A 23,343-nucleotide genomic window follows, 5' to 3' on the forward strand; every position below is an offset into this window, starting at 1 on the left:
TCTCCAGTTCATTTTACAGATGAGGAAATGAAGGTAAATGGGGTTAAGTGATTTGCCCAGGCTCACACAGCTAGTAAATGTCCGAGGCTGGATTTGAACTCAGAAAGAGGAGTCTTCCCTACTCCAGGCCTGGCACTCTATCCACTTTGTCATCTAGCTGCACTTGAGCTAGTTATTAAATAATATAAGGCTACTCAATATCCCAGACCTCTGGCCATTGACAAGGCTGCCACATCTTTCATGTGATAACTGTGGGTCTGATTTTAAAATTTTTATTAACATACCTTTGTTTTTACATCACTTTCATTTCCATATATTTCCCCTCTCCTCTACTCAAAGAACCATTATTTGTACCATAGTAAAACAGAAGGGGGGAAAATTCAGCAAAACTAACCAAAACATCAAGCAAGTCTGATAGTATAGACATTATTCTTCTATTTTCATGGTCCCTTGCCTCTACAAAGAAGGGAAGAAGGGGCATTTTCTCATTATAAGGCCAGACTTGGTCTGTTCTGCTGAATATATTACATACAATTTGTATGTAATATATGTAATACATCCACATATATTACATTTACATGCACACAATAAATACAGAACACAGTTTCATTTTGTTGTTCTTTTAACTTTTGTTATTGTCATCCCTGTACTCAATGTTTCCCTGGCTCAGCTTATTATGCATCTATTTTAAAATGTGCTGTCGAGGGGGGCAGCTAGGTGGTACAGTGTATAAAGCACCAGCCCTGGATTCAGGAGTACCTGAGTTCAAATCCCGCCTCAGACACTTAACACTTACCAGCTGTGTGACCCTGGGCAAGTCACTTAACCCTCATTGCCCTGCAAAAAAAAAAAAAGTGCTGTTGAGAGGAAAAACTCATTCAGGGTTTTGTTCCTCCAGGCCCCAGCTCCATAGGCCTCGACTTCTCCTTGCATGGATTCCAGCATGTCTACGGGATACCACAACACGCAGAGACCCATCAGCTCCAAAACACTGGGTAAAGTGAAAGCAAGAATTCCTTGGGAGGAATCTCTGGTTTGGGGAAGAATTTTCAAGACCAAGACTTATTAAAATTTTCTGACCCAGTGCTAACATAAACACAGCCTTTCTACCTCCCCCCCAGCCCCACAACATCATCTCTCCCTCCTCCAGTTTTGTCTGTGGGATACTGGAACCTAAGAGACTTCTGTTGCTCTGGCCTTTGAAAGGCCTTCTAACTTAAAACACACTGGAGCAGCTAGGTGGCACAGTGGATAAAGCACCGGCCCTGGATTCAGGAGGACCTGAGTTCAAATCCGACCTCCGACACTTGACACTTACTAGCTGTGTGACCCTGGGCAAGCCACTTAACCCTCATTGCCCTACCAAAAAATTAAATAAATAAAATAAAATAAAACACACCATCAGGATAGGGGACTTAGTCTAAGAACAAGTCAGAAAGGAGACTAAAGGTGTGATTATTCAGATGTGATGATAGAGATAATAGAGCTTTCCTGGTAACTGGACAATCAACCAGGTTTCTCTGTAGAAACAGTCTGTCAAGCCCAGGAGATTTGTCTATTTGGTATATTGTGATGCTGACATCAGAAATCTTAGGCAGGAGGTACCAGTGAACCATGCTGCTTTCCCTACCAAACAAGATCCCTCTGGACCCAGTGATGCTGTGCCAGAGTCATTTTGTACCTAGAACTTCATATACCTGGCAAGGGGCTCGTTTGTCTGCTTGGCCTGTAAGAAATCACTCACTCATCAACAGCTTGTTGTATAATGAAAACAAATGCCAGACTTGAAGTCAGAAAAACTAAGGTCAAGCTCTGGTTCTGTCACCTACTAGCTGTGTGACCTTAAGTGACCTTAACTTCTGGGAGCCTCAGTTTTCTCATTTGCTCAATGGGGTTCCCTTCAGAGGTTGGGATTTTTGTAAACTGTAAAGTTACTGCTAACTGCTGCTGCTACTACTACTATTAATCCTATTACTACTATTATAAATAAATTTTTGTCATATATCTACTCTTTGCAGGGTACTATGCTAAAAGTGCCATAACAGAGAAAAAGAATTGTTAATTACTGTCTTTCCTCCCGAGGAATTTACCGTCTAGTTGCAAGTTAAGATGTACATATGTATGTAGGTACACACATATACACATACATATGTATATACACATGTGTATGTATGCCTTTATATGTATATGTGTGTATATATGTGTGTGTATTTAATTCCTAGAGCATTTACTATTTATCACATCAATTTGACCTCATCACTGCCCTGTCTTATAGGTTACCTTTTCTCTGCCTTCCTCCTTCCCTCTCCTTCCCTTCCCCTCTGTCTCTTTCTTGCTCTCCCCCCTCCATATATGTATATATACATATATATATATACACATATATAATTTGTATTTAAAATTAATATAATAATATAATGAGAGAGAAGGTAACTTCTAAGACAGGGCATCAGTGTTATAAATAGTAAATGTTCTAGGCATTTAGTGGAAGAGATCCCTTATACTGGTAGTAATCATGGAAGGCTTCCAGAAAGGGAGTGGGCTCTGATTTGGGCCTTAAAATATGGGTAACATGGGTGGGAGCTGGGACATTCCATTCATTAGTAATAAATCTGTGACTGTATTTGTTTATTTCAGTGATACTGAAGCTTACCGACTTTACAACCTGGATGTCTATGGATATAAGCTACATGACAAATTGGGTATTTATGGTTCTATACCCTATCTCCTAGCACACAAACTGGACAGAACTGTAGGGATTTTCTGGCTGAATGCCTCAGAAACGCTGGTGGAAATCAACACACAACCTACAATAGAAGTAAGTTTTGGGGCAGCTAGGTGGCACAGTGGATAGAGCACTGGCCCTGGAGTCAGGAGGACCTGAATTCAAATTTGGCATCAGACACTTGACAACTTACTAGCTGTGTGACCCTGGGCAAGTCATTTAACCTCAATTTCCTCACCCCCCCCCCAAAAAAAAGAAGTAAGTTTTGGACAATGAGTAATATTTATTATAATGATAGCTAGCATTTTTAAGGTTTGTGACACACTTTATATGCATTATCTCATTTGACTCTCACAACAACAGTCTTGAGGTAGATGCTATTATCCTCATTTTCCAGATAAGGAGACTGAGACTGAGAGCAATTAAGTGACTTGGCCAGAGTCACATAGCTAGTAAGTATCTGAGGCTAGATTTGTACTGAAGTCTTCCTGACCCCAAGTCCAACACTCTATCCTCTACATCCCCTAAGCTATTCAGTGACGAAAAATCATTTCCCTATAGTAGCACCTATTGTCATTGTAGTGAAAATTATTGATGCTTCCCCATCTATACTGAACTAAGACTGTTAAAGAGGGATTAAAGCAGGGGTTTTTAACCTTTCTTTCATGGACCCCTTTGGCAGTCTGGTGACACTTATTGACCCATTCTAGGAATAGTGTTTTTAAATGAATAAAATCAAATATGGGGCAGCTAGGTGGCACAATGGATAAAGCACTGGCCTTGAACTCAGGAGGCCCTGAGTTCAAATCTGGCCTCAGACACTTGACACTTACTAGCTGTGTGACCCTGGGCAAGTCACTTAACCCCAGTTGCCTCACTAAAAAAAAAAAAATCAAATATATGGGATACAAAGGCAAATAATTATATTGAAGTACACTGACCAACATACTTTTAAAAATTCACAAACACTGGGTTAAGAAGCCCTGGATTAGAGAATAGTGTAAATGTGCTCATGGTACCCACTGAGGGAGGTGACAGTTGCTTGGGTTTGGGTTGGTGGATCTTTTCCATCCACACTGACTTGTGCTCTTTTAAAAATGGTTGAGAAAAGCTTTTCAGAGTTTCACTTGGTTCCTTTTCCAGCACACGTTGTCCCCAAAAGGCTCAGTTTTGGCGAAGCAGAAAGCCAGGGCTCGAACTGATGTGTGTTGGATGTCAGAGAGTGGAATCATTGATGTTTTTCTGTTAATGGGACCAACCCCTGCTGCAGTCTTCAAACAGTACTCAATACTTACAGGTACTTGGGTAAATTAGTGATGGCCTCCACTTCACTTATATTCCTGGAGTTATGGGCAGTAATGCCTCTCCTTTCCTCCCTTCACTAGCAAATATAACACTTAAGAATGGTCATTTTTGTTTTAGTCTTTTCTAGTCATGTTCTACACTTACTGACCTATTTTGGCATTTCCTGGCAAAGATAATGCAGTGGTTTGCCATTTCCTTTGCCAGCTCATTTTACAGATGAGGAAACTGAGGCAAACAGGGTTAAACCTAGGGTTTACACAGCTAGTATGTGTGTAAGGTGGGATTTGAACTCGGGTCTTTCTGACTCTCGGCCCTGAGCAACCTAGCTGCCCATGGATTACCATACAGAATGTAGAAAAGATATAATCCTACCTTTCAAGGTATTATCATTCTCCCTCTCTTATAGTGGGCCTCGGGCTTCTTCAGTTAAATTAAAAATTGTCTTGGACCTCTGGCCTGCTTCAGTCCCTAATCCCTACAAAGAATTTGACTTTTGATATCCTTTTAACTACTAGACTGACTCCAATGTTTTCTCAAATGATCGTTATCCTGACCTTGCATTTATTATGATCTTCATTGAAATGTGCCTTCACACCAGATGTGTTACACTAATTGAAATTGAACTATGTGAGGGCAGCTAGGTGGCTCATTGGATCAAAGCAGTGGTCCCAGATTCAGGAGGACCTGAGTTCAAATCCAACCTCAGACACTTGACACTTACTAGCTGTGTGACCTTGGGCAAGTCACTTAACCCTCATTGCCCTGCAAAAAAAAAAAAAGAAGAAAGAAGAAAAGAAAGAGAAATTTAACTATGTGACTGATTAATATTGATTTATTAGTCTATATTAGTTTAATAGATTCATTAGTAAAACAATATATCCCTATTAGCCTTTTTTTTTTGTTTTTTGCTTTTGGAGGCAGTTGGGGTTAAGTGACTTGCCCATGATCACACAGCCAGTAAGTGTCTGAGGCCAGATTTGAACTCAGGCTTCCTGACTGTGGGCTGGTACTCAAATCACTGTGCCACCTAGCTGCCCCTGCTTCCCCATTTGGTTTTTTTGGGGTGGGAGTTATGTTTTTTTGGCAAAGATACTGGAGTGAGGTTTGACATTTCCTTCTCCAGCTCGTTTTATAGCTGAGGAAACTGAGGCAAACAAGGTAAAGTGACTTATCCAGGGTCACACAGCTAGTAAATGTCTGAGGCCAGTTTTTTTTTACATTTCTATATTTCTATTTAATTTACCATAACTCTACTTACAGAGTAGGGGATGTTAATACTTGCAAAATCTAGAAGCAGAAGTGGAATTTTCTGGTGTTCTCATTAGGTGCTTGGAGCTTCTTAGGGATCTCTTTTTCTGTGGTTTGCATTTTCCCTTTTTCTCCCCCTGGAGTGTTTTGGGATATAATGAAACTAGATAGAAAATATCGGCTGAGAAAGTCATATGACTGAATAGTACTAAAAGAATTAGCCTAAGTACCATTGGCAGAGATGAGCTCACTCTTTGATCTCACTGACAAACTTGTTATAGTACACAAAATGGTCATTGTTTTAGCTGCTAATTTGCAACTAGGGTCCATAAGAGGAAACACAGCTACCACCCTGTACCTCCTGGCCTCAACCAGATTTTCCTTTGCACTCACTCTGCAAACTTTCACTATGCATTTTCTGCCCTCCAGGTATATATAGGCCAGTTCAGTCTAGGATACATTAAGCTGCTTCTAATTATCTGGCTCTCTTCAATAACCCAGCAAAAAGTGCAGCTTCTGTCCACTGCCACTCAATTTGGTTGTTTCTAACAGCCTGGCCTTTTTGGTTACTGTCTCAGGGGAGTTCCCTATCCTTTATACTAGGTGAAGCCTGAACTCTCTTCTACTTTAAAGCACCCTAGCCTTAATTCTTTACTGATACCTTATCAGCAAGATACTACCCTGCATAGCAATAATAAAAGCCCTCATTCACCATCTACCATTGCCTTTCTTAAATAGCTTCAAGTTTAAATTGGTCAATTCTGAAGAGATTTCATCTGGAAATTAAAAGGCAAATAACTGCACATATGTTTGGTAAATATATTAAAATATAATTAATGTATAATTATGTATGATATTAATATACAATTAATAATATATAATGATATATAGAAGGCAAGAATACATATGCATATACACACATATATCTATAAGTATACACAATTGTATAAGTATGCATATATTACACCTGCATGCTCAAATTCTCAAATAGATTTGTGTTCTCATTGATATGGCCATTGACTTCAGTGATGCAGATCACAGGCCATCCATGCTTGCCTATCCTTCATGATTCTTGTTTATAGCCTCCCATAAAGTTCACCACGGTGGGCCTGCTCAGCGTGTTGGTTGCCTTCCTTACTGGAGCATATGGGCTGCCCATCAATTATTCCTCACTCTCAACATATGACCAATCCATATTTTTTTTCAGTCATACATTTCTTTAATGACATTGATGACTGTCCAGCCTCTAATCTGACAGAGCTGGCTAGAGACAAGAGAGTCAGAAATCAAACAGAAGTTTAATTTCAAAGTGAGGGAAACAGCTTCCAAGTGAAGTCCTTATGGCAGGGGTAGGGTTTTTAAGCATGAAAACCACAAACACAGGCATTCTTAGGTCTGGAATGAACAATTAGGATCATTGAGCCTTGTGGTTGTTCAGTGGGGCACAGAATCCGGGTTAGTGTGGCCAGGACTTTTCCTTTTGAGCAGCAGGCCACCTGTTATGCCAGGCTTAGGGCTTAGCTTGCTTGCTGGGTCTTAGCTCTGGAAAACAGGGGGTCTCCTAATAGTATCTTGACAACTTCTTCATTGTTTCTTATTGTGTGTTGCAGCCTGCTTATGCCAATGTCCTGTACACGCATGTATAGTTTGATATAAATATATATGCAGAGGTATGCATCAATTTACACAAAATGTATATGTGAATGTGAATAGTTTAATCAATTAGAGTTGCTAGGAAACTTAAAAGAAATGTGGGCTACGTATATTAAAAATAATTTTATATTCAAGACTCCTCTAAAGTTGCTTATCAATTACTGAGTCATACAAATTCATCTGGCATCTGAAAGAAACTAGTTCTTACATAAATGAAATCAAATTGTAAACAATTAAGAATTTGATAACTATTCATAGTAGACCCCATCACACTTAGGGAAAAAATGGTTTCCAGGTAACTTATCCCATGATTTTCATTATTTCTCCATATTGGTATACACAGGGAATGCTAATGAAGGTTCTGATTGGGCTGACTGACCTTTTTCTTTCTCTAGGTAGATAAAGACAGCAGTTGAGCATCAGGCTTTCATTCTCATAGTGCCTCATACAAATAAGTGGTTGGAAAATGTTTTTTGAGGTTGATGATTATATTTCTTGACTTGATTGTTCCCATCCTCTTTTTTAAAATAATATTTTATTTTTTCCCAATTACATGTTAAAACAATTTTTTTAACATTTGTTTTTCCCCCCAAGTTTTGACTTCCAAATTCTATGCCTCCTTCCTTCCCTCCCCTTCCCTCTCCCCAAGATGGTAAGCAGTCCGATATAGGTTATACTTGTACAATCATGTAAAAACATTTCCAGTATTAGTCATTTTGTACAAGAAGATTGGGAAAAAAAGAAGGGAAGTGAAAAATAATATGTTTCAATCTGTATTCAGACAATATTGGTTCTATCTCTGGAGGTGGATCGAATGCTTCATGATGAGTCCTTTGCAATTGTCTTAAATCATTGTATTGCTGAGAACAGCTAAATCATTCACAGTTCTTCATCATACAATATTGCCGGTACTGTGTACAACATTCTGTTGGTTCTGCTCACTTCACTTTGCTTCAGTTCATGTAAATCCTTCCAGGTTTTTCAGAAGTCATCTTGCTTGTCATTTCTTATAGCACAATAATATTTCACCACAATCATAGACCACAGTTTGTTCAGCCATTCCCCAGTTAATGGGCATCCCTTTAATTTCCAATTCTTAGCACCACTTTCATCCTACTTTATAATAGGCACCCAAGCCCTGCCGCCATTCTTCTCCTTGGGATACCATCAGTGCCGTTGGAACTATGATGATGAGCAAGATGTCAAGGCTGTGGATGCCGGTTTTGATGACCATGATATTCCTTATGATGTCATATGGTTGGACATAGAACATACTGAAGGCAAACGGTACTTCACGTGGGACAAAAAGAAATTTCCAAATCCTAAGAGGATGCAAGAGCTGATCAAGAGCAAAAAACGCAAGGTAAACAAAACCACTTTTTCACACCTTTTAAAATTCTACGACTCACTTACAAGGTTTGAAATGTACACATATCATGGTGGGAACACACAGAGAGACAAAAATTGTCAAAGAAGGAAAGAGTTATAGGTCTCTGTAAAACATATTAAAACTATGATAACAAAGAGAAAGAAAGACAAAGAAAAAGAGAAGGAGGGAAAAAAGAATGGTAAGGAGAAAGTCATCTTCCATCAACCAAAGTCCTAAAATTGTCAGGGATTCTAAATCCTCTGTTTTTAGCACTGCTTCTCTGGTGGGGCTTGGGTTTTTGTTGAGTTCTATACGGAATATAGACTAAGCTTAGATTTAAGACTATTTGTTTGTATTTCTACTTTCCTATCTCTCTAATCAACATCACCTTGTAATTTCCAAACAATAAAAGCTCTAACTAAAGATCAGAGGCTTCTTCCACTTACTGGTCTGGGAGATAAATAAGGGAAAGGTTAAAAGGGAGTTTAATGCTCTTGTATCCAATTTTAAATCTCACAGTTTGGCTCTTCTATCCAGGGAAAGCTGAAAAAGGAAGCTAGGGGAGTGGTAGGATAGTTATCAGATACTCTTGCCCTGCTAATTGAGATAGAGAGGAGAGAGGAAATAAGAGAAGAGATTGGGGAGAAAATAGACTGAGGGAAGAGAGAGGAAAAAATAGCATCTCACACTTTACAGTTTATAGAATGCTTATTCAAATCATACTTGGGGAAAGTACTGGTATTTTTCCATTGTGTTGTTGTTGTTCCGTTGTGTCAGACTCTTTGTGACCCCATTTGGAGTTCTTGGCAAAGATACTGGAGTAGTTTGCCATTTCCTTCTCCAGCTAGTTTTACAGATGAGTAAACTCAGGCAAATAAGGCTATGTGACTTGATCAGAGTCACACAGTTAGTAAGTGTCTGAGGGGGGATTTGAACTCCTGACTCGAGGACCAGTGGCTCTATCTACTGTGCCACCTAGCTTCCCTTATTATTCCATTATGCAGATGAGGAAACTGAGGCTCAGAGAGCTGGAATGATAAAACCACATTTACAAAGTTAGTAAGTATAAGAGTTAAGCCTCTAAGCCAGGTTCTCTGGTTTCCAGTTCAGCCTTAGCTGTGCAACAAACCCCTCTGCCTTCTCTCCCTCCATGGATTAATTGTCTTTTTATTTTTAACCTGTTGTTTTGACCTCTGCCTGGAAACTTTCTAGAGTGACCTCTGATTGTTCTGTCCACTGTGCTTGGCATCCCCTCAACACATATTTTTCAGTTGTTTAGTTGTGTCCAACTCTTTGTGACCCCATGGACCATACTGTCTACAGGTTTTCTTGGCAAGGACCCTGGAGTGATTTGCCATTTCCTGCTCCAGTGGCAAAGTTTGTCATTGGAAGGAAAACTACATTAATAATTTTTCAAATGTATATTAATGTTCAGAGACTTAGAAATAATCAGATGTGAAAAGGCCTCAACTAGAACAAATTCAATAGATTTTGGTTCACTAGACATTTGGGAGCACAAGGCAAGACCTGTTGGGTTCCATGGCCTTGGCTGTGTGGAAGTCAAATGGGTAGAGTTTTAGAGTGAAGAAGCAGGCACACGTGAAGGCATCATGGTGCCAGGTCTGCAGATTCGGGTGGAGAGAATGCTGATGTGGGAGGCAGGAGGCCAGGATGGGTTTGTGGCCAGGCCCTGATCCTTCCTAGCTCTGGGCTTTCGAGCAAATAATTTTATCTTTCTAAGCTATTTCTTCATAGGTAAAATGGAAGTGAAGATATTTGTATTGCCTACCCTGTCCCAGGGAGCGCTATGTAAATATCAGTTCTTATGACCCCATATCTACTTCCAACTCATGGGCTGTTCATGGATTGGGAAGGAGAGGACAGCTAGAAATAACTGGTTTTCATCTCTGAGATGAAGAAAGGATGATCTAATTACAATGAAGGGTCAGGTATAACTTCTGAAAAACTTCCATCAGGTAAGAAAGAGGGACCATATTCATAAGAGCATAGCAAGCACAGAGATCCTCAGGAAGATTGGTTGTATATAAATAAGCTTCATTACCAGTTTTGCTATTGGTATATGGGTTATCAGCAGATCTCCTTAATCTCTTTAGCAGAAACCAAATAAAATGATAGTTTCTATATACAAAGAAAAAAAGGGGGAAAAGTTGTCCATGAAATTTCAAATTTATTATATAGCGCTTGCTTTTCCTTTTAAGAGTATCATAAAGTTAGCATGTAATTTTCAAAGCTATCCTGTCTCTTGGTGTTTCCTTCTGGCCTTCTCTCTGTGCATTTAAAAATAATTCAATGATACTCTCTTTCTTTCTTTTTTTTTTAGGGCATCCCTCTCACTAGTCCTTCCCTTCTTCACCCTATATCTGGGCAGGGGGTGGGGGGTGGGGAAGGAATTAACCCCCCCCACACACACACACACAAACTTGTAACAGATATGTTCATAAAGCAAAGCAGATTCCCATGTTAGCCATTTCTGAAAATGTATGTCTTGTTCTTATACCTTTAATCTATCACCTCTTGTCAAGAAGCAGATAAAATGCTTAATCATTGGTCCTCTGGAATCTTAATTAGTTATTCCATCAGTCAGAGTTCTTAAGAATAGAGCACTCGGGGCAGCTAGGTGGCACAGTGGATAGAGCACTGGCCCTGGATTCAGGAGGACCTGAGTTCAAAGCCAGCCTCAGACACTTAATACTTATTAGCTGTGTGACCCTGGGCAAGTCACTTAACCTCCATTGCCTCTCAAAAAAAAAAAAAAAAAGAATAGAGCACTCAGGGGCAGCTAGGTGGTGCCCTGGATTCAGAAGGACCTGAGTTCAAATCCGGCCTCAGACACTTGACACCTACTAGCTGTGTGATCTTGGGCAAGTCACTTAACCCTCATTGCCCTGCCCCCCCCCAAACAAACAAACAAACAAACAAAAAAATAGTAGAGCACTCAAAAACAGAGAAATATATCAGAAACTTAAGTGTTCCTCTTCAACCTTTGTTAACTTTCTTGTTGCTCTGGTAATAATATGGTCCCTTCCAAATCTAAATATATGGTCTTTTATTTATATGCATACATGTACACACAAGACAGCTAGGTGGTGCAGTGGATAGAGTATGCCAGGCCTAGAGTAAGGAAGACCTGGGTTCAAATTTGGCCTGAGACACTTACTAGCTATATGGCTCTGGACAAGTCATTTAATCCTGTTTGCCTCAGTTTCCTATCTGTAAAATGAGCTGAAGAAGGAAATGGCAAAGCACTCCAGTATCTTTGCAAACAAAACCCCAAATGGGGTCACAAAGAGTCAGACATGACTGAACAACATATACACAAACATACACATTATCTCATTTGAGGATTACCACAACCCTGTGGTTTAGGTAGTACAGAGCTTATGACCCTCACTTGATAGATGACAAAACTGAAATGTGACTTGCCCAAAATGCCATGGGCAGAACTTGAGCTCAATCTTCTGAGTCCAAGTTCAACACTCATTCTACTGTATGATACAAATAGGGTGGGGGTTTTTCGTATTTGCATTTTTAGTGCCTACTTCAACAGCTCATGCCTTTTAAGTAAATCATTTAATTGGCTAACAAAAGGTTGACATGTTTATGGGTTTTTCTAGTTAGTGCCATTAACTACATTAGAGGCTGCCTACTCAGTGGAGGAAGAGTAAGCATGTTCTCTAATGGCCGGAATAGATGCTTTTGAAGGGATGAATAAGGAAAGGGAAGTAATAGTCATACTGCAGTCAATCAGTTGCCTACATAAAGTCTGTACTGTGAAATATCATATATTTTATGGAAATAATGTAGAAAATGACTTATAGCAGGTCATGGTATATATTCATTCAAACACAATAGATAAGTGTTTGTTAAATTGAATTTGTTGATTTTTGCTTTGTGAAACTTTCTTAATTTGGTTGGCGTGTATCATATCTCCCCCAAAACTCATAGAAGACAGGGACCCTCCCTTTTTGTGCACCTCCATCACCAGTCCTAGCATTTAATACAGTAAGCGTTGTATAAATAATTGGTCTCCAAATTATTCAGAAGAGGGATCGGCCACATTATCATACCAGAGGAGCATCCAAGAACATCCCCCTAGATCAGGGTTTCTTTCTTTCTTTTTTTTTTTTGGCTAGGGCAATAAGGGTTAAGTGACTTGCCCAAGGTCACACAGTTAGTAAGTGTCAAGTGTCTGAGGTCAGATTTGAACTCAGGTCCTCCTGAATCCAGGGCAGGTGATTTATCCACTGTGCTACCTAGCTGCCCCGCCCCCATCAGGGTTTCTTAACTAGGGACAGTTTTAACCACTTTTTTCTTTTAATCAATGGATAGATTTAGGGGTCAATGATTTCAGATAATTAGTGAAAAAAATTGGGAAAAAATTATATCTGTACTTTCTCTAAACTTTAACTGAAACTTTATATTTCCTTTAATTACATATGCAGGCAACAACCATTCTCAGAATGAGTCCATAGATTTCACCCGACTGCCAGAGTACAATATTAAATAAGGAGAAATAGCAAGCAAAACCCACTGAATGTTTGCTGGACCACTAGTCTGTTTCTCTGTCAGTTTCAGTTCCCATAAGCATGTGAAAGACAGAATTCAGGAACCACTTCCTGCTTAGCTCAAAAATAGCCCATTTTTGGTTTTAGAAACCCTTTATCCCAGTAGTATAAGATAATTATAAAAGGTTTTATGAGAGATATAAGCCAATAAGCCCAGAAACCTGAGGTGCTGGTAAATACCACAGTCCCCCAAGAATGGCATGTCTAACATTGACCAGATATTCAAATCTTTTTGTATTGACAGGTGGTGGTCATTTCTGATCCCCATATTAAGGTTGATCCCATGTACTCATTGTACTCTCAGGCAAAAGAAAAGGGCTACTTTGTGAAAAACAACAAAGGCAGAGACTTTGAGGGTACATGTTGGCCTGGTGAGTTAAATTAACATTTTATTTATCTTTTATTCTAATTTTTTACCCAATATCATTGAACATTGAAATAGAACAATAATAATGCAAATCATAAAGATGAGAAGAATGAGATAATGAGATCACTGGGCTGGAAGGGCCATCAAATCTGACCCTCTCATTTTACAGATAGGAAATGGGCTTAGAGTTAAGAGACTTCCTAAAATAATACTAAATAAAATCATGTGGAAACAGGATTGAGCATCTAGGTGGTGCAGTGGATAGAGTACTGGGCCTAGTGTCAGGAGGATTGGAGTTCAAATCTGGCCTCAGACATTTATTACCTGTGTGTCTCTGGCAAGTCACTTTAACCCTTTGTGCCTCAGTTTCCTCTTCTGTCAAATGAGCTGGAGAAGGAAATGGCAAATCCTTCCAGTATCTCTGCCAAGAAAATCCCAAATGAGGTCACCAAGAGTTGGATATGACTGAACAGCAACAGAAGAAACAAGACAAGATACATATAATCTGTGTCATCCTGTCTGTTACTAGAGGTTTTTTTTGTTTGTTTTTTTTTAAGTGAGGCAATTGGGGTTAAGTGACTTGCCCAGGGTCACACAGCTAGTAAGTGTTAAGTGTCTGAGGCCGGATTTGAACTCAGGTACTCCTGAATCCAGGGCCGGTGCTTTATCCACTGCGCCACCTAGCCGCCCCTGTTACTAGAGTTTTAATGAAGATACTTTTCATGAGCTTACAGAAGATGAGCTTACATTATAAATGCTTTTCTTCGACTACAAAAGCAGTTATTTTGTTAATAACACATTAAATATTCCAGCCTCAGACACTTGACACTTACTAACTGTGTGACCCTGGGCAAGTCACTTAACCCTCATTGCCCCACCAAAAAAATAAATAAATAAATAACACATTAAATAAAAAATATAATGGTGGAATAGAAACCTTTCCCAGAACTGTTTCTGTCTGAACTCCATTGAACAAGATAATAATAAATGAGATTGATATAATACTTTAAGGTTTGTGAATCAGTTTATCTCATTTGATCCAGGAAACAAACCTGTGAGATAAGTACTACAAATATTATTATTTCCATTTTACATGTGATCAATACCTATTACATAATATGTTACATAATATACACAAATAAATCTGATAACAGATTTACTTGGGCTCATAAAACTAATGTCTAAAGCAGGATTCAAGCCTAGGTCTTCCTGACTCTATTCACCACATTTCTTGTTCTTCAGTTGTGTCTGACTCTTGGTGACTCTATTTGGGGTTTTCCTGGCAAAGATACTGGAGTGGTTTGTCATTTCCTTCTCCAGCTCATTTTACAAATGAGGAAACTGAGGCCAACAGAATGAAAAGATTTGTCCAGTATCACACAGCTAGTAAATATCAGAATCTGGATTTGAACTGAGGTTCTCCTTATTCCAGGTCTGGTGCTCTGTCCACTGTGCCACCTACCTGTCCCATACGATACCACCCTAACTTTCTATGCCTAAATGCATCTAGGTGTCACTTGCCTAGAATACCCACTATTCAGTGATGTTCCCCTAGAAATGCAGTGCCCCCAGAGCCCAGAGATTATCACTGAGATCCAGCATTCAGTTCAGTAATGTGTATTTCTCACTGAAAATTCTCTATCATGAATGCTTTGACATATGGTATAGGGGATAGCGTTATCAGTGGGCTTTTCCCAAGTACCTCACAGCCTGCGCTCTCCTTGGAGTAATGACTGTTGTTCTTAGCATGCTACCTGATGTTTTCTTCCAACAGGGGCCTCTTCTTACTTGGATTTCACCAACCCCAAGGTACGAGAATGGTATTCAGGTCTTTTTGCCTTCTCTGAATATCAGGTAAGTTTTTTTTGTTTTTGTTTTTGTTTTTTTGAGGGGCAATTGGGGTTAAGTGACTTGCCCAGGGTCACACAGCTAGTAAGTGTTAAGTGTCTGAGGCCGGATTTGAACTCAGGTACTCCTGAATCCAGGGCCGGTGCTCTATCCACTGCGCCATCTAGCTGCCCCAGGTAAGTTTTTATTCTCTTTTTCTCCTCCCTAGTTACTCATATCACATAGTAGATTCTTGTTTGTTGTTTGTTTTTTGTGGGGGTGAGGCAATGAGGGTTAAGTGACTTGCCCAGGGTCACACAGCTAATAAGTGACAAGTGTCTGAGGTCAGATTTGAACTCAGGTCCTCCTGAATCCAGGGCCTGTGCTTTATCCACTGCACCACCTTAGCTGCCCCTCACATAGTAGATTCTTGATCAATAATATTGGTAGATAATGTTTTAATTTCTATTTTCTCTTAGTAATTTTACCTTGTATCATAGTAATTTTTTTATATGTTCATAGGACTTAGCTATAAGGGAATCATAGAAATTATCTATTCCAGTCCCTTCATTTTGCAGCTGAGGAAACTGAAGCACAGAGAAGTTAAGTAATTTTATCAATATCACATAGGTAATGTCATATCCCCACCCCCACCCCCTGAATCCCCCACTCCCACCCATTAAATCATAAGCTACTTGAGGTCAGAGATTCTGTCATTGTTCAGCTTTATATCTCCCAGGAACTACCACAGGGCTAGCTCATAGTAGGTGCATAGTGAGTTTTATTGAATTGAATTGAAATGCACAGTAAGTACATCACTGAGGTCCATTTCTTTTCATGGACTCAGGCTGAGCAGGTTCTGTGGTGTAAGGTGAAGCCTCCCTGTTTGGGGAAATGAAGGAACACCTCCCATGTGGTTTGGAGTGGAAGCATTGTGCAGCAAACCAGAGTTAATAACCAAAATATGGATTGCTGAGCTGAGGACCTATAGGTGAAAAGTGGTGCTCACAGGGGAAAGAGGATCAAAGCAAAAAGGAAGAACAGAGACCAGTGAACAAAAGCATTTTAGCAGCTCTTTTTGTGGTGGCAAAGAACTGGAAAATGTGAGGGGATGCCCATCAATTGGGGAATGGCTGAACAAACTGTGGTATTTGATTATAGTGGAACACTATTGTGCTATCAGAAATGACCAGCAGGATGGTTTCAGAAAAACCTGGATTTATATGAATTGATGCAGAGTGAAGTGAGCAGAACCAGGAGAACATTGTACACAGTAACAGCAACATTGTGTAATGATCAGCTGTGATAGATTTAGCTATTCTCAGTAATACAATAATCCAAGACAATCCCAAAGGACTCATGATGAAAAATGCTATCTGCTTCCAGAGAAAGAATTGATGAAGTCTGAATACAGAATTTTAGTTTCTCCCCCCCCCCTCTGTTTCTCTTTCTGTCTCCCTGTCTCTGTGTGTGTGTGTCTCTTTCAGTTTGAGTTTTACATGATCTCAAATTTATAACTTAGATTGTTTACCATCTAAGGAAGTGGAGAGGGGAGGGAAAGAGGGAACGAGTTTGGAACTCAAAAATTTTTCAAAAAGAATGTTAAAATTGTTTTTACATGTAATTGGGAAAATAGTAAAAAAAAAAAAAAGGAACAAGAGGGCAAGCAAAGAGATATGATTGGGGGTCAGGTTGCTGGAGTTCAATACATGGAAAAACAATAGTGGTATGAATTGACAAAGAGTTTCCTTAATTTGTCGTTTCAGCTTCATTTGAGAATATGCAATTTGTATGTCTAATAGCATAAGGCCATTGCCTTCTAAAATGGCTATAGCTAGACAGCTTTTGATACACTAACTGCTCTTCCTGGCAATGGCTTTATCTTAGCTGTAGCAAACAGCTAAGCATGTGGAAGACAATTTAACCTGGAATATAATTTTCCCAGTAGAGCAGGGGTTCTTCACCTGGGATCCATGGATTTCAGGTGTTCTATGAACTTGAATTGGAAAAAGAAATACTACAACTTTATATTTGTTAGCTTCTAATTGAAATTCAGCATTTCCTTCCATTGTGAATTTTTAAAAAAACATTATTCAGATGTCTGTAGGTTCTACCTGACTGCCAAAGGGGATGCATGACACAAAAAGGGTTAGGAACCCCTGTAATTGAGGATTTACCTGAAGATGAGCAGTAAAATGAAAGTGTTGGAAGTTTAAATTTTATAGGCTCTAACCCTTCTACATCATTGCTTGCAATCTCTATCAGCATCACTTTTATTGTTTTCATGACTGTGCCTATTACTTCCTAGGGTTCTACTGACATCCTCTTTGTATGGAATGATATGAATGAACCCTCTGTCTTTAGAGGGCCCGAGCAGACCATGGAGAAGAGTGCTATTCATCATGGCAACTGGGAGCACAGAGACCTCCACAACATGTATGGCTTTTACCAGGTAGGTTGTCCAAAGAAAAGAAGAGCCAAGGGACTTAGCCTTTCACCCTGTGACTGTCTCAGCAGCTTGTCCCATTTCACACCTTTCCTGTGTTCTTACATCTTACTCCTCTGCATGTACTTTGTCATTCAGCGACACTGGCCTCCTTGCTATTCCTCACACAAGATACCCCAGCTCCTGACTTTGAGCGTTTTCACTGGTAGCATGTCCCCCATCCTTGGACCGCTCTGACTCCTCATCTTTGCCTCCTGGCTCCCTTTGAGTATCAGCTAAAGCCTCACCTTCTTCAACAAGGTTCTCCTGGTCCTCCTTAATCCTAGTGCCTTCCCTCTGTTGATTATCTCTAAGTTATCCCATTTTGTTGTTGTCGTTCATTCCTGTCCAACTCTTGGTAACTCCATTTGAGGTTTTCTTTCCTTTTTTTTTTTTGGTTTGTTTTTTTGTTTGTTTCATTTGAGGTTTTCTTTTCTTTTTTCTTTTTTTTTTTTTGGTGGGCCAGTGAGGGTTAAGTGACTTGCCCAGGGTCACATAGCTAGTGTCAAGTGTCTGAGGCCAGCTCTGAATTCTGGTCCTCCTGAATCCAGGGCTGGGGCTTTATCCACTGTGCCACCTAGCTGCCCCCTCATTTGAGGTTTTCTTGACAAAGATACTGGAGCGGTTTGCCATTTCCTTCTCCAGCTCATTTTACAGATGAGGAAACTGAGGCCAACAGGGTGAAGTGACTTGCCCAGGGTCACACAGCTAGCAAGTGTCTGAAGCCAGATTTGAACTCAGAAAGATGAGGCTTCCTGACCCCAGGTCCAGCACTCTCTCCACTGTACCACCTAGCTGCCCAATTTATCCTTCACTTATCTGGTTTATACACAGTTGTTTGCATAATTGCTTCCCCTATTAGACTGTGAGTTCCTTGAGAGTGGAGATTAGGCTGTTTGTTTTAATTGATTTTATTTTGTTTTGCCTTTCTTTGTATCCTCACTGCCTAGCACAGTCCCTGGCACATAATAGACACTTACTAAGTGCTTGTTGACTTCAATCTCCAAAAAGCTGATTTTGTAACTTAGGTTTGCAGCCACTAGGTGGCAGGACAGTACCACAGTCAATCCAAGAAGTAACTTGGAAGTTTCTTCCACCTTCTTAAATGATCAAAAATTCACTTTCATTAAAATAGCTTAGACTAAGCAACTTTGATTAGCAAAGCAGATGATTCCACTGGTGTGAACTTAAATGAAATTTAGCCTAGGGCCATTCTTGATCCCCCTCTTACTTTGAGAGAAGCATGGAGTCTAACTGAAAAAGAATTAGATTTAGAGTCAAGAAACTTGGGTTCAAATTGTTGTGTGACAAGTGGTGCATCACACTCAGTTTCTTCATCTGTGAAATGGAAATAATGATGGTTAACACTATCTATTCATAGGGTTTTTGTGAATTAAGTCCTATATAAATACGTTAATAATGGCAATATAGCATCGTTATTTCTTACTATACAGAAAACATTTTGATCCCAGATTTCTTAAAGAAGAGTTTAAGCTATTTTCATCATATCATGACAGGCCCTTGATTGTGGATGCTTCCTAATAGATGGAAAAATGGAAAAAAAAAATCACTTGTTATTCACGTCCACCTACATTTACTGCAGTATTTTCCCACATTCAATTTAATTCAATAAACATTTATTAAGTGCCTACCATGCTCTAGGCACTGTGCTGAGTTCAGGGGTATATTTTCCTTATCTCTGACCTATTTACAGCCGTTATGCACAGCAGTGCTTTTCACCCAAGGAATAAAATAAAAATTAAACTCATTAACTAAAAGAAGCTTTCTTGTTAAAGAGCTAAATGGAGAAAACATCAATCACTCTCCTAGAATCAGGTGACCTCTTTGCTAGTCTTTCTTCTTTGACTTTTCAGCAAATGGCTACAGCCGAGGGACTGATCCAGAGGTCTAAAGGGGAGGAGAGACCCTTTGTTTTGACACGTTCTTTCTTTGCTGGATCACAGAAGTACGGTAAGAGCAGGCTTCTTTTTACAGCCCCAAAAGGGCAGAATCACCACTCTAGGTTTCTTCTGCCCTGTTTATTCACATAGCACATAATGCTATCTTTCTTTCCTTTTTTTGGTGAGGAAATGAGGGATAAGTGACTTGCCTAGGGTCACACAGCTAGTAAGTATTAAGTGTCTGAGGTCGAATTTGAACTCAGGTCCTCCTGACTCCAGGGCCGGTGCTTTATCCACTGCGCCACCTAGCTGCCCCAATGCTATTCTTTTTTTTTTTTAAAGTGAGGCAATTGGGGTTAAGTGACTAGCCCAGGGTCACACAGCTAGTAAGTGTTGAGTGTCTGAGGCCGGATTTGAACTCAGGTCCTCCTGACTCCAGGACGGGTGCTCTATCCACTGTGCCATCTAGCTGCCCCTGCGCCATCTAGCTGCCCCTCAATACTATTCTTTTAAAAAGTCCTTTGGCAGCATACACTGAGATGATGCTTTCTAAAATAGATTTCAGCCCTCTAAGGTGGATTAACACTAATCTTAGAAATCTGTGGTTACTTAAACCTTCGAGATGTATAAGAGTAGCAGCTGTAGGGAAGTCAGTAGGGATGTAATTATCAAATTTGTTAATTTCAGGATGTTTTCCGTTGCCGGGATGGTCATCTTTTACACCGGAGCTGCCTCTTAGCTTTGGGGAAGTAGAGAAGTTGAACTTCTAGCCGACTTTGCTCTCCTTGCACAGCTGTCCGACTGAGCCATATCGTTTAAAATAGATCTACTCCCTGCCAGCAGGCAGGATCTTCTAAACGGGGTCTATAACAGAACCCGGTTGGGTAGCAGCAGCAGATATAGATCTCACTGAACTTGCCCAGTAGCAAGTCTATTTTAAGCCTGACAAATAGCTGGGGGCTGGGTGTCTGAGCTCTGAGGAACCTCTCACCAGATGCAAAGCATCCTCAACGCTATAGGGAAACAAAGCACTCCCACTGTCCCCCTGAAGACCACTACTCACAGTTTTAGGAGTAACTAACTTTATTTTTTTTGGCGGGGCAATGAGGGTCAAGTGACTTGCCCAACATCACACAACTAGTAAGTGTCAAGTGTCTGAGGGCAGATTTGAACTCAGGTCCTCCTGAATCCAGGGTTGCTGCTTTATCCACTGCACCGCCTAGCTGCCCCCATTAACTCCTTAACTAACTCCTGCCTGCCCAGAAATGGAAACGATTTTAGTGGCAGTGAGAAAGGTGACCTAAAAGTGGGAGGAACTGCTAGGTGAATTCTGAAAGAATCAGGTTAGTCCTGGAGTCAGGAGGACCTGAGTTCAAATCCGGCCTCAGACACTTAACACTTACTAGCTATGTGACTCTGGGCAAGTCACTTAACCCCAATTACCTCACAAAAAAAAAAAAAAGAAAGAAATTTTTCAAGCATTTCCAAACCTGTGCTAACATAACAAAGATTACTGAAATCTGCTTTACCATACAAGTCATCTCTTAGGGCTTAACTACTGGAAGGCTGCTTGTTCATCAGTGCTATGTATAAGGAGGTCCCCAATTTCAGTATAACCCCCCAGCAGGATATTAAAGAAAGGATTTTATTTAATCAGTTTTATGATGTACAGATATTATTCAGAGAGACTTTGCTGACAAAATAACCAGGCAATTCATTAAAAACAAAAACATAGGGGGCAGCTAGGTGGCACAGTGGATAAAGCACTGGCCCTGGATTCAGGAGGACCTGAGTTCAAATCCGGCCTCAGACACTTGACACTTACTAGCTGTGTGACCCTGACCAAGTCACTTAGCCCTCATTGCCCCACAAAATAAACAAAAAACAAAACGTGTTTGTAACCCTTCTTTTCCAAATGGATGATGATGTTGAGTTTCTGTTAATGAATATTTAAATATACAAATATTTCATTTAGTGTAATATTTATGTAAATATATCATATAAAATTACAGAGAAACGTATGAAAAAGCAAAGGAGCAGCTTCCCAGAGTCATTTTTCTTGCCCCTAGGCTATGCTAGAAGACTCATAACAGAAAAAAATAGTTACCCAAATGCTATAAATTCATCAGGATGAAAATGAAAAAGCTACTGGGATTATATAGGTCTCTTGGAGTCAGATATTTTTCCCTTGTGGGTCATTTTAGTGCTATACAAAATGCCTTCAGAAACTTTTCTAACTATGTCAGTTATTCCCCTAAATAGATCCTCCTGCACATCTCAAATTTGACATATGATGTGGCGTTTTATTTTGTTTTGTTTTTCTGTGCTATGGAAAGCAAAATCAAATAACCATTTTTAAAATAAAATAAGCTGCACTTCAAAGTGTTTTCAGGTGTACCAAAATATTTTTGCACATTCTCAGATGACATATATAGCAGGTTTAACTTGTGTCTAGTTTGTTACAAATAAGGAACTTTGGTATTATGCGCTTGGGGTTATTTTTCTCTAAGCACCATGTTCTTTTTATACCATGTTGCTCATGCTTCAGGCGCAGTATGGACAGGAGACAACGTATCAGAGTGGGGCTACCTGAAAATTTCCATCCCGATGTTGCTGACTCTCAGTGTTACTGGAATCTCTTTTTGTGGAGGTGAGAAAATAGAATCTGATACCCAGGGCTAATGGCGTTGGGAAACAAAGGAACTGAGGTATTTCCCCCCACATTAACAATAAATCTCTGCCCATCAGCAGCTTTGGACTTTTGCAGGGGTGAATGAGAGATAAAAAAAAAGGGGCAATCAATTAGAAAGAAGAGAGAAGAAAGTTGGGACGGAAAGGGGGGAGGGAAACACCAGAGCAATGCACGCCATCAGAAATGGAGAAGGGACAGCTAGGTGGCACAGTAGATAGAGCACCGGCCCTGGAGTCAGGAGCACCTGAGTTCAAATCCAGCCTCAGACACTTAACACTTACTAGCTGTGTGACCCTGGGCAAGTCACTTAACCCCAATTGCCTCACTTAAAAAAAAAAAGAAAAGAAAAGAAATGGAGAAGAAAATGAAGCTTCCAGAGAAAGAACCACAGTGCCACTCTTCTTTGTTCCCTCCATCCCCCTCAACTAGGCAGAGTTGATACTCAAAAAAAAAAAAAAAGGGGGCAGCTAGATGGCACAGTGGTTAAAGCACCAGCCCTGGATTCAGGAGTACTTGAGTTCAAATCTGGCTTCAGACACTTGACACTTACTAGCTGTGTGACCCTGGGCAAGTCACTTAACCCCCATTGCCTGCAAAAACAAACAAAAACAAAACAAAACAAAAAAATTAAAAAAAAGATCCTATGATCTTATCTGGCCTCATATACTTGACACTTACTAGCTGTGTGACCTTGGGCAAGTCACTTAACCCCAATTGCCTCACTTAAAAAAAAAATCCTATGATCTTTAAAAGCTGAACAGATTGTATATTGGCCTCACACCCGTCCAGCCTGTCTTTAAAATTCAGTGGCAAGGGGGCGGCTAGGTGGCACAGTGTATAAGAGCACCGGCCCTGGATTCAGGAGTACCTGAGTTCAAATCCGGCCTCAGACACTTGACACTTACTAGCTATGTGACTCTGGGCAAGTCACTTAACCCCCATTGCCCCGCCAAAAAAAAATTCAGTGGCAGCCCAGAGAATTGCTGCTCACATTTCTCTCCCCCACACACTGTGAGTCCTCTATAGCTGAGAGGTCTGGGCAATGAAACTCTATTGTTCCTTAGTCAGTTGTTATTCCTGGCCTTATTTTAAGCATTTGCTTTTTTTTATAGCATCAATTTTTACCAGTTTTCATATCAGGGAGTAAAGCCATGGACCAAGAGCTCTGTTTGACAAAGAGTAATA

General features: G+C 40.1%; 1 protein-coding gene across 3 annotated transcripts in view; it reads left to right on the forward strand.

Moving 5' to 3' along the window:
- Positions 1-23,343, forward strand: part of GANC (glucosidase alpha, neutral C) — a 67,540-nt gene that overhangs the window by 26,868 nt on the left and 17,329 nt on the right. For 2 of the 3 annotated variants that reach the window (XR_006354950.1, XM_043987164.1), the window contains exons 8-16: positions 899-995; positions 2,638-2,818; positions 3,869-4,022; positions 8,059-8,294; positions 13,131-13,257; positions 15,028-15,107; positions 17,389-17,532; positions 19,440-19,536; positions 22,015-22,116. Coding sequence is in view for 2 of the 3 variants with exons in the window: in XM_043987164.1 (XP_043843099.1) it covers positions 899-995; positions 2,638-2,818; positions 3,869-4,022; positions 8,059-8,294; positions 13,131-13,257; positions 15,028-15,107; positions 17,389-17,532; positions 19,440-19,536; positions 22,015-22,116 (1,218 nt within the window). In the remaining variant the exon portion in view is untranslated. Of the gene's footprint in view, positions 1-898; positions 996-2,637; positions 2,819-3,868; positions 4,023-8,058; positions 8,295-13,130; positions 13,258-15,027; positions 15,108-17,388; positions 17,533-19,439; positions 19,537-20,153; positions 20,532-22,014; positions 22,117-23,343 lie in introns of those variants that run through there. The other variant, XM_043987165.1, reaches the window with a different exon arrangement.

The sequence above is a fragment of the Dromiciops gliroides genome, chromosome 2, assembly GCF_019393635.1.
Source record: "Dromiciops gliroides isolate mDroGli1 chromosome 2, mDroGli1.pri, whole genome shotgun sequence".
Classification (NCBI taxonomy): Eukaryota; Metazoa; Chordata; class Mammalia; order Microbiotheria; family Microbiotheriidae; genus Dromiciops; species Dromiciops gliroides.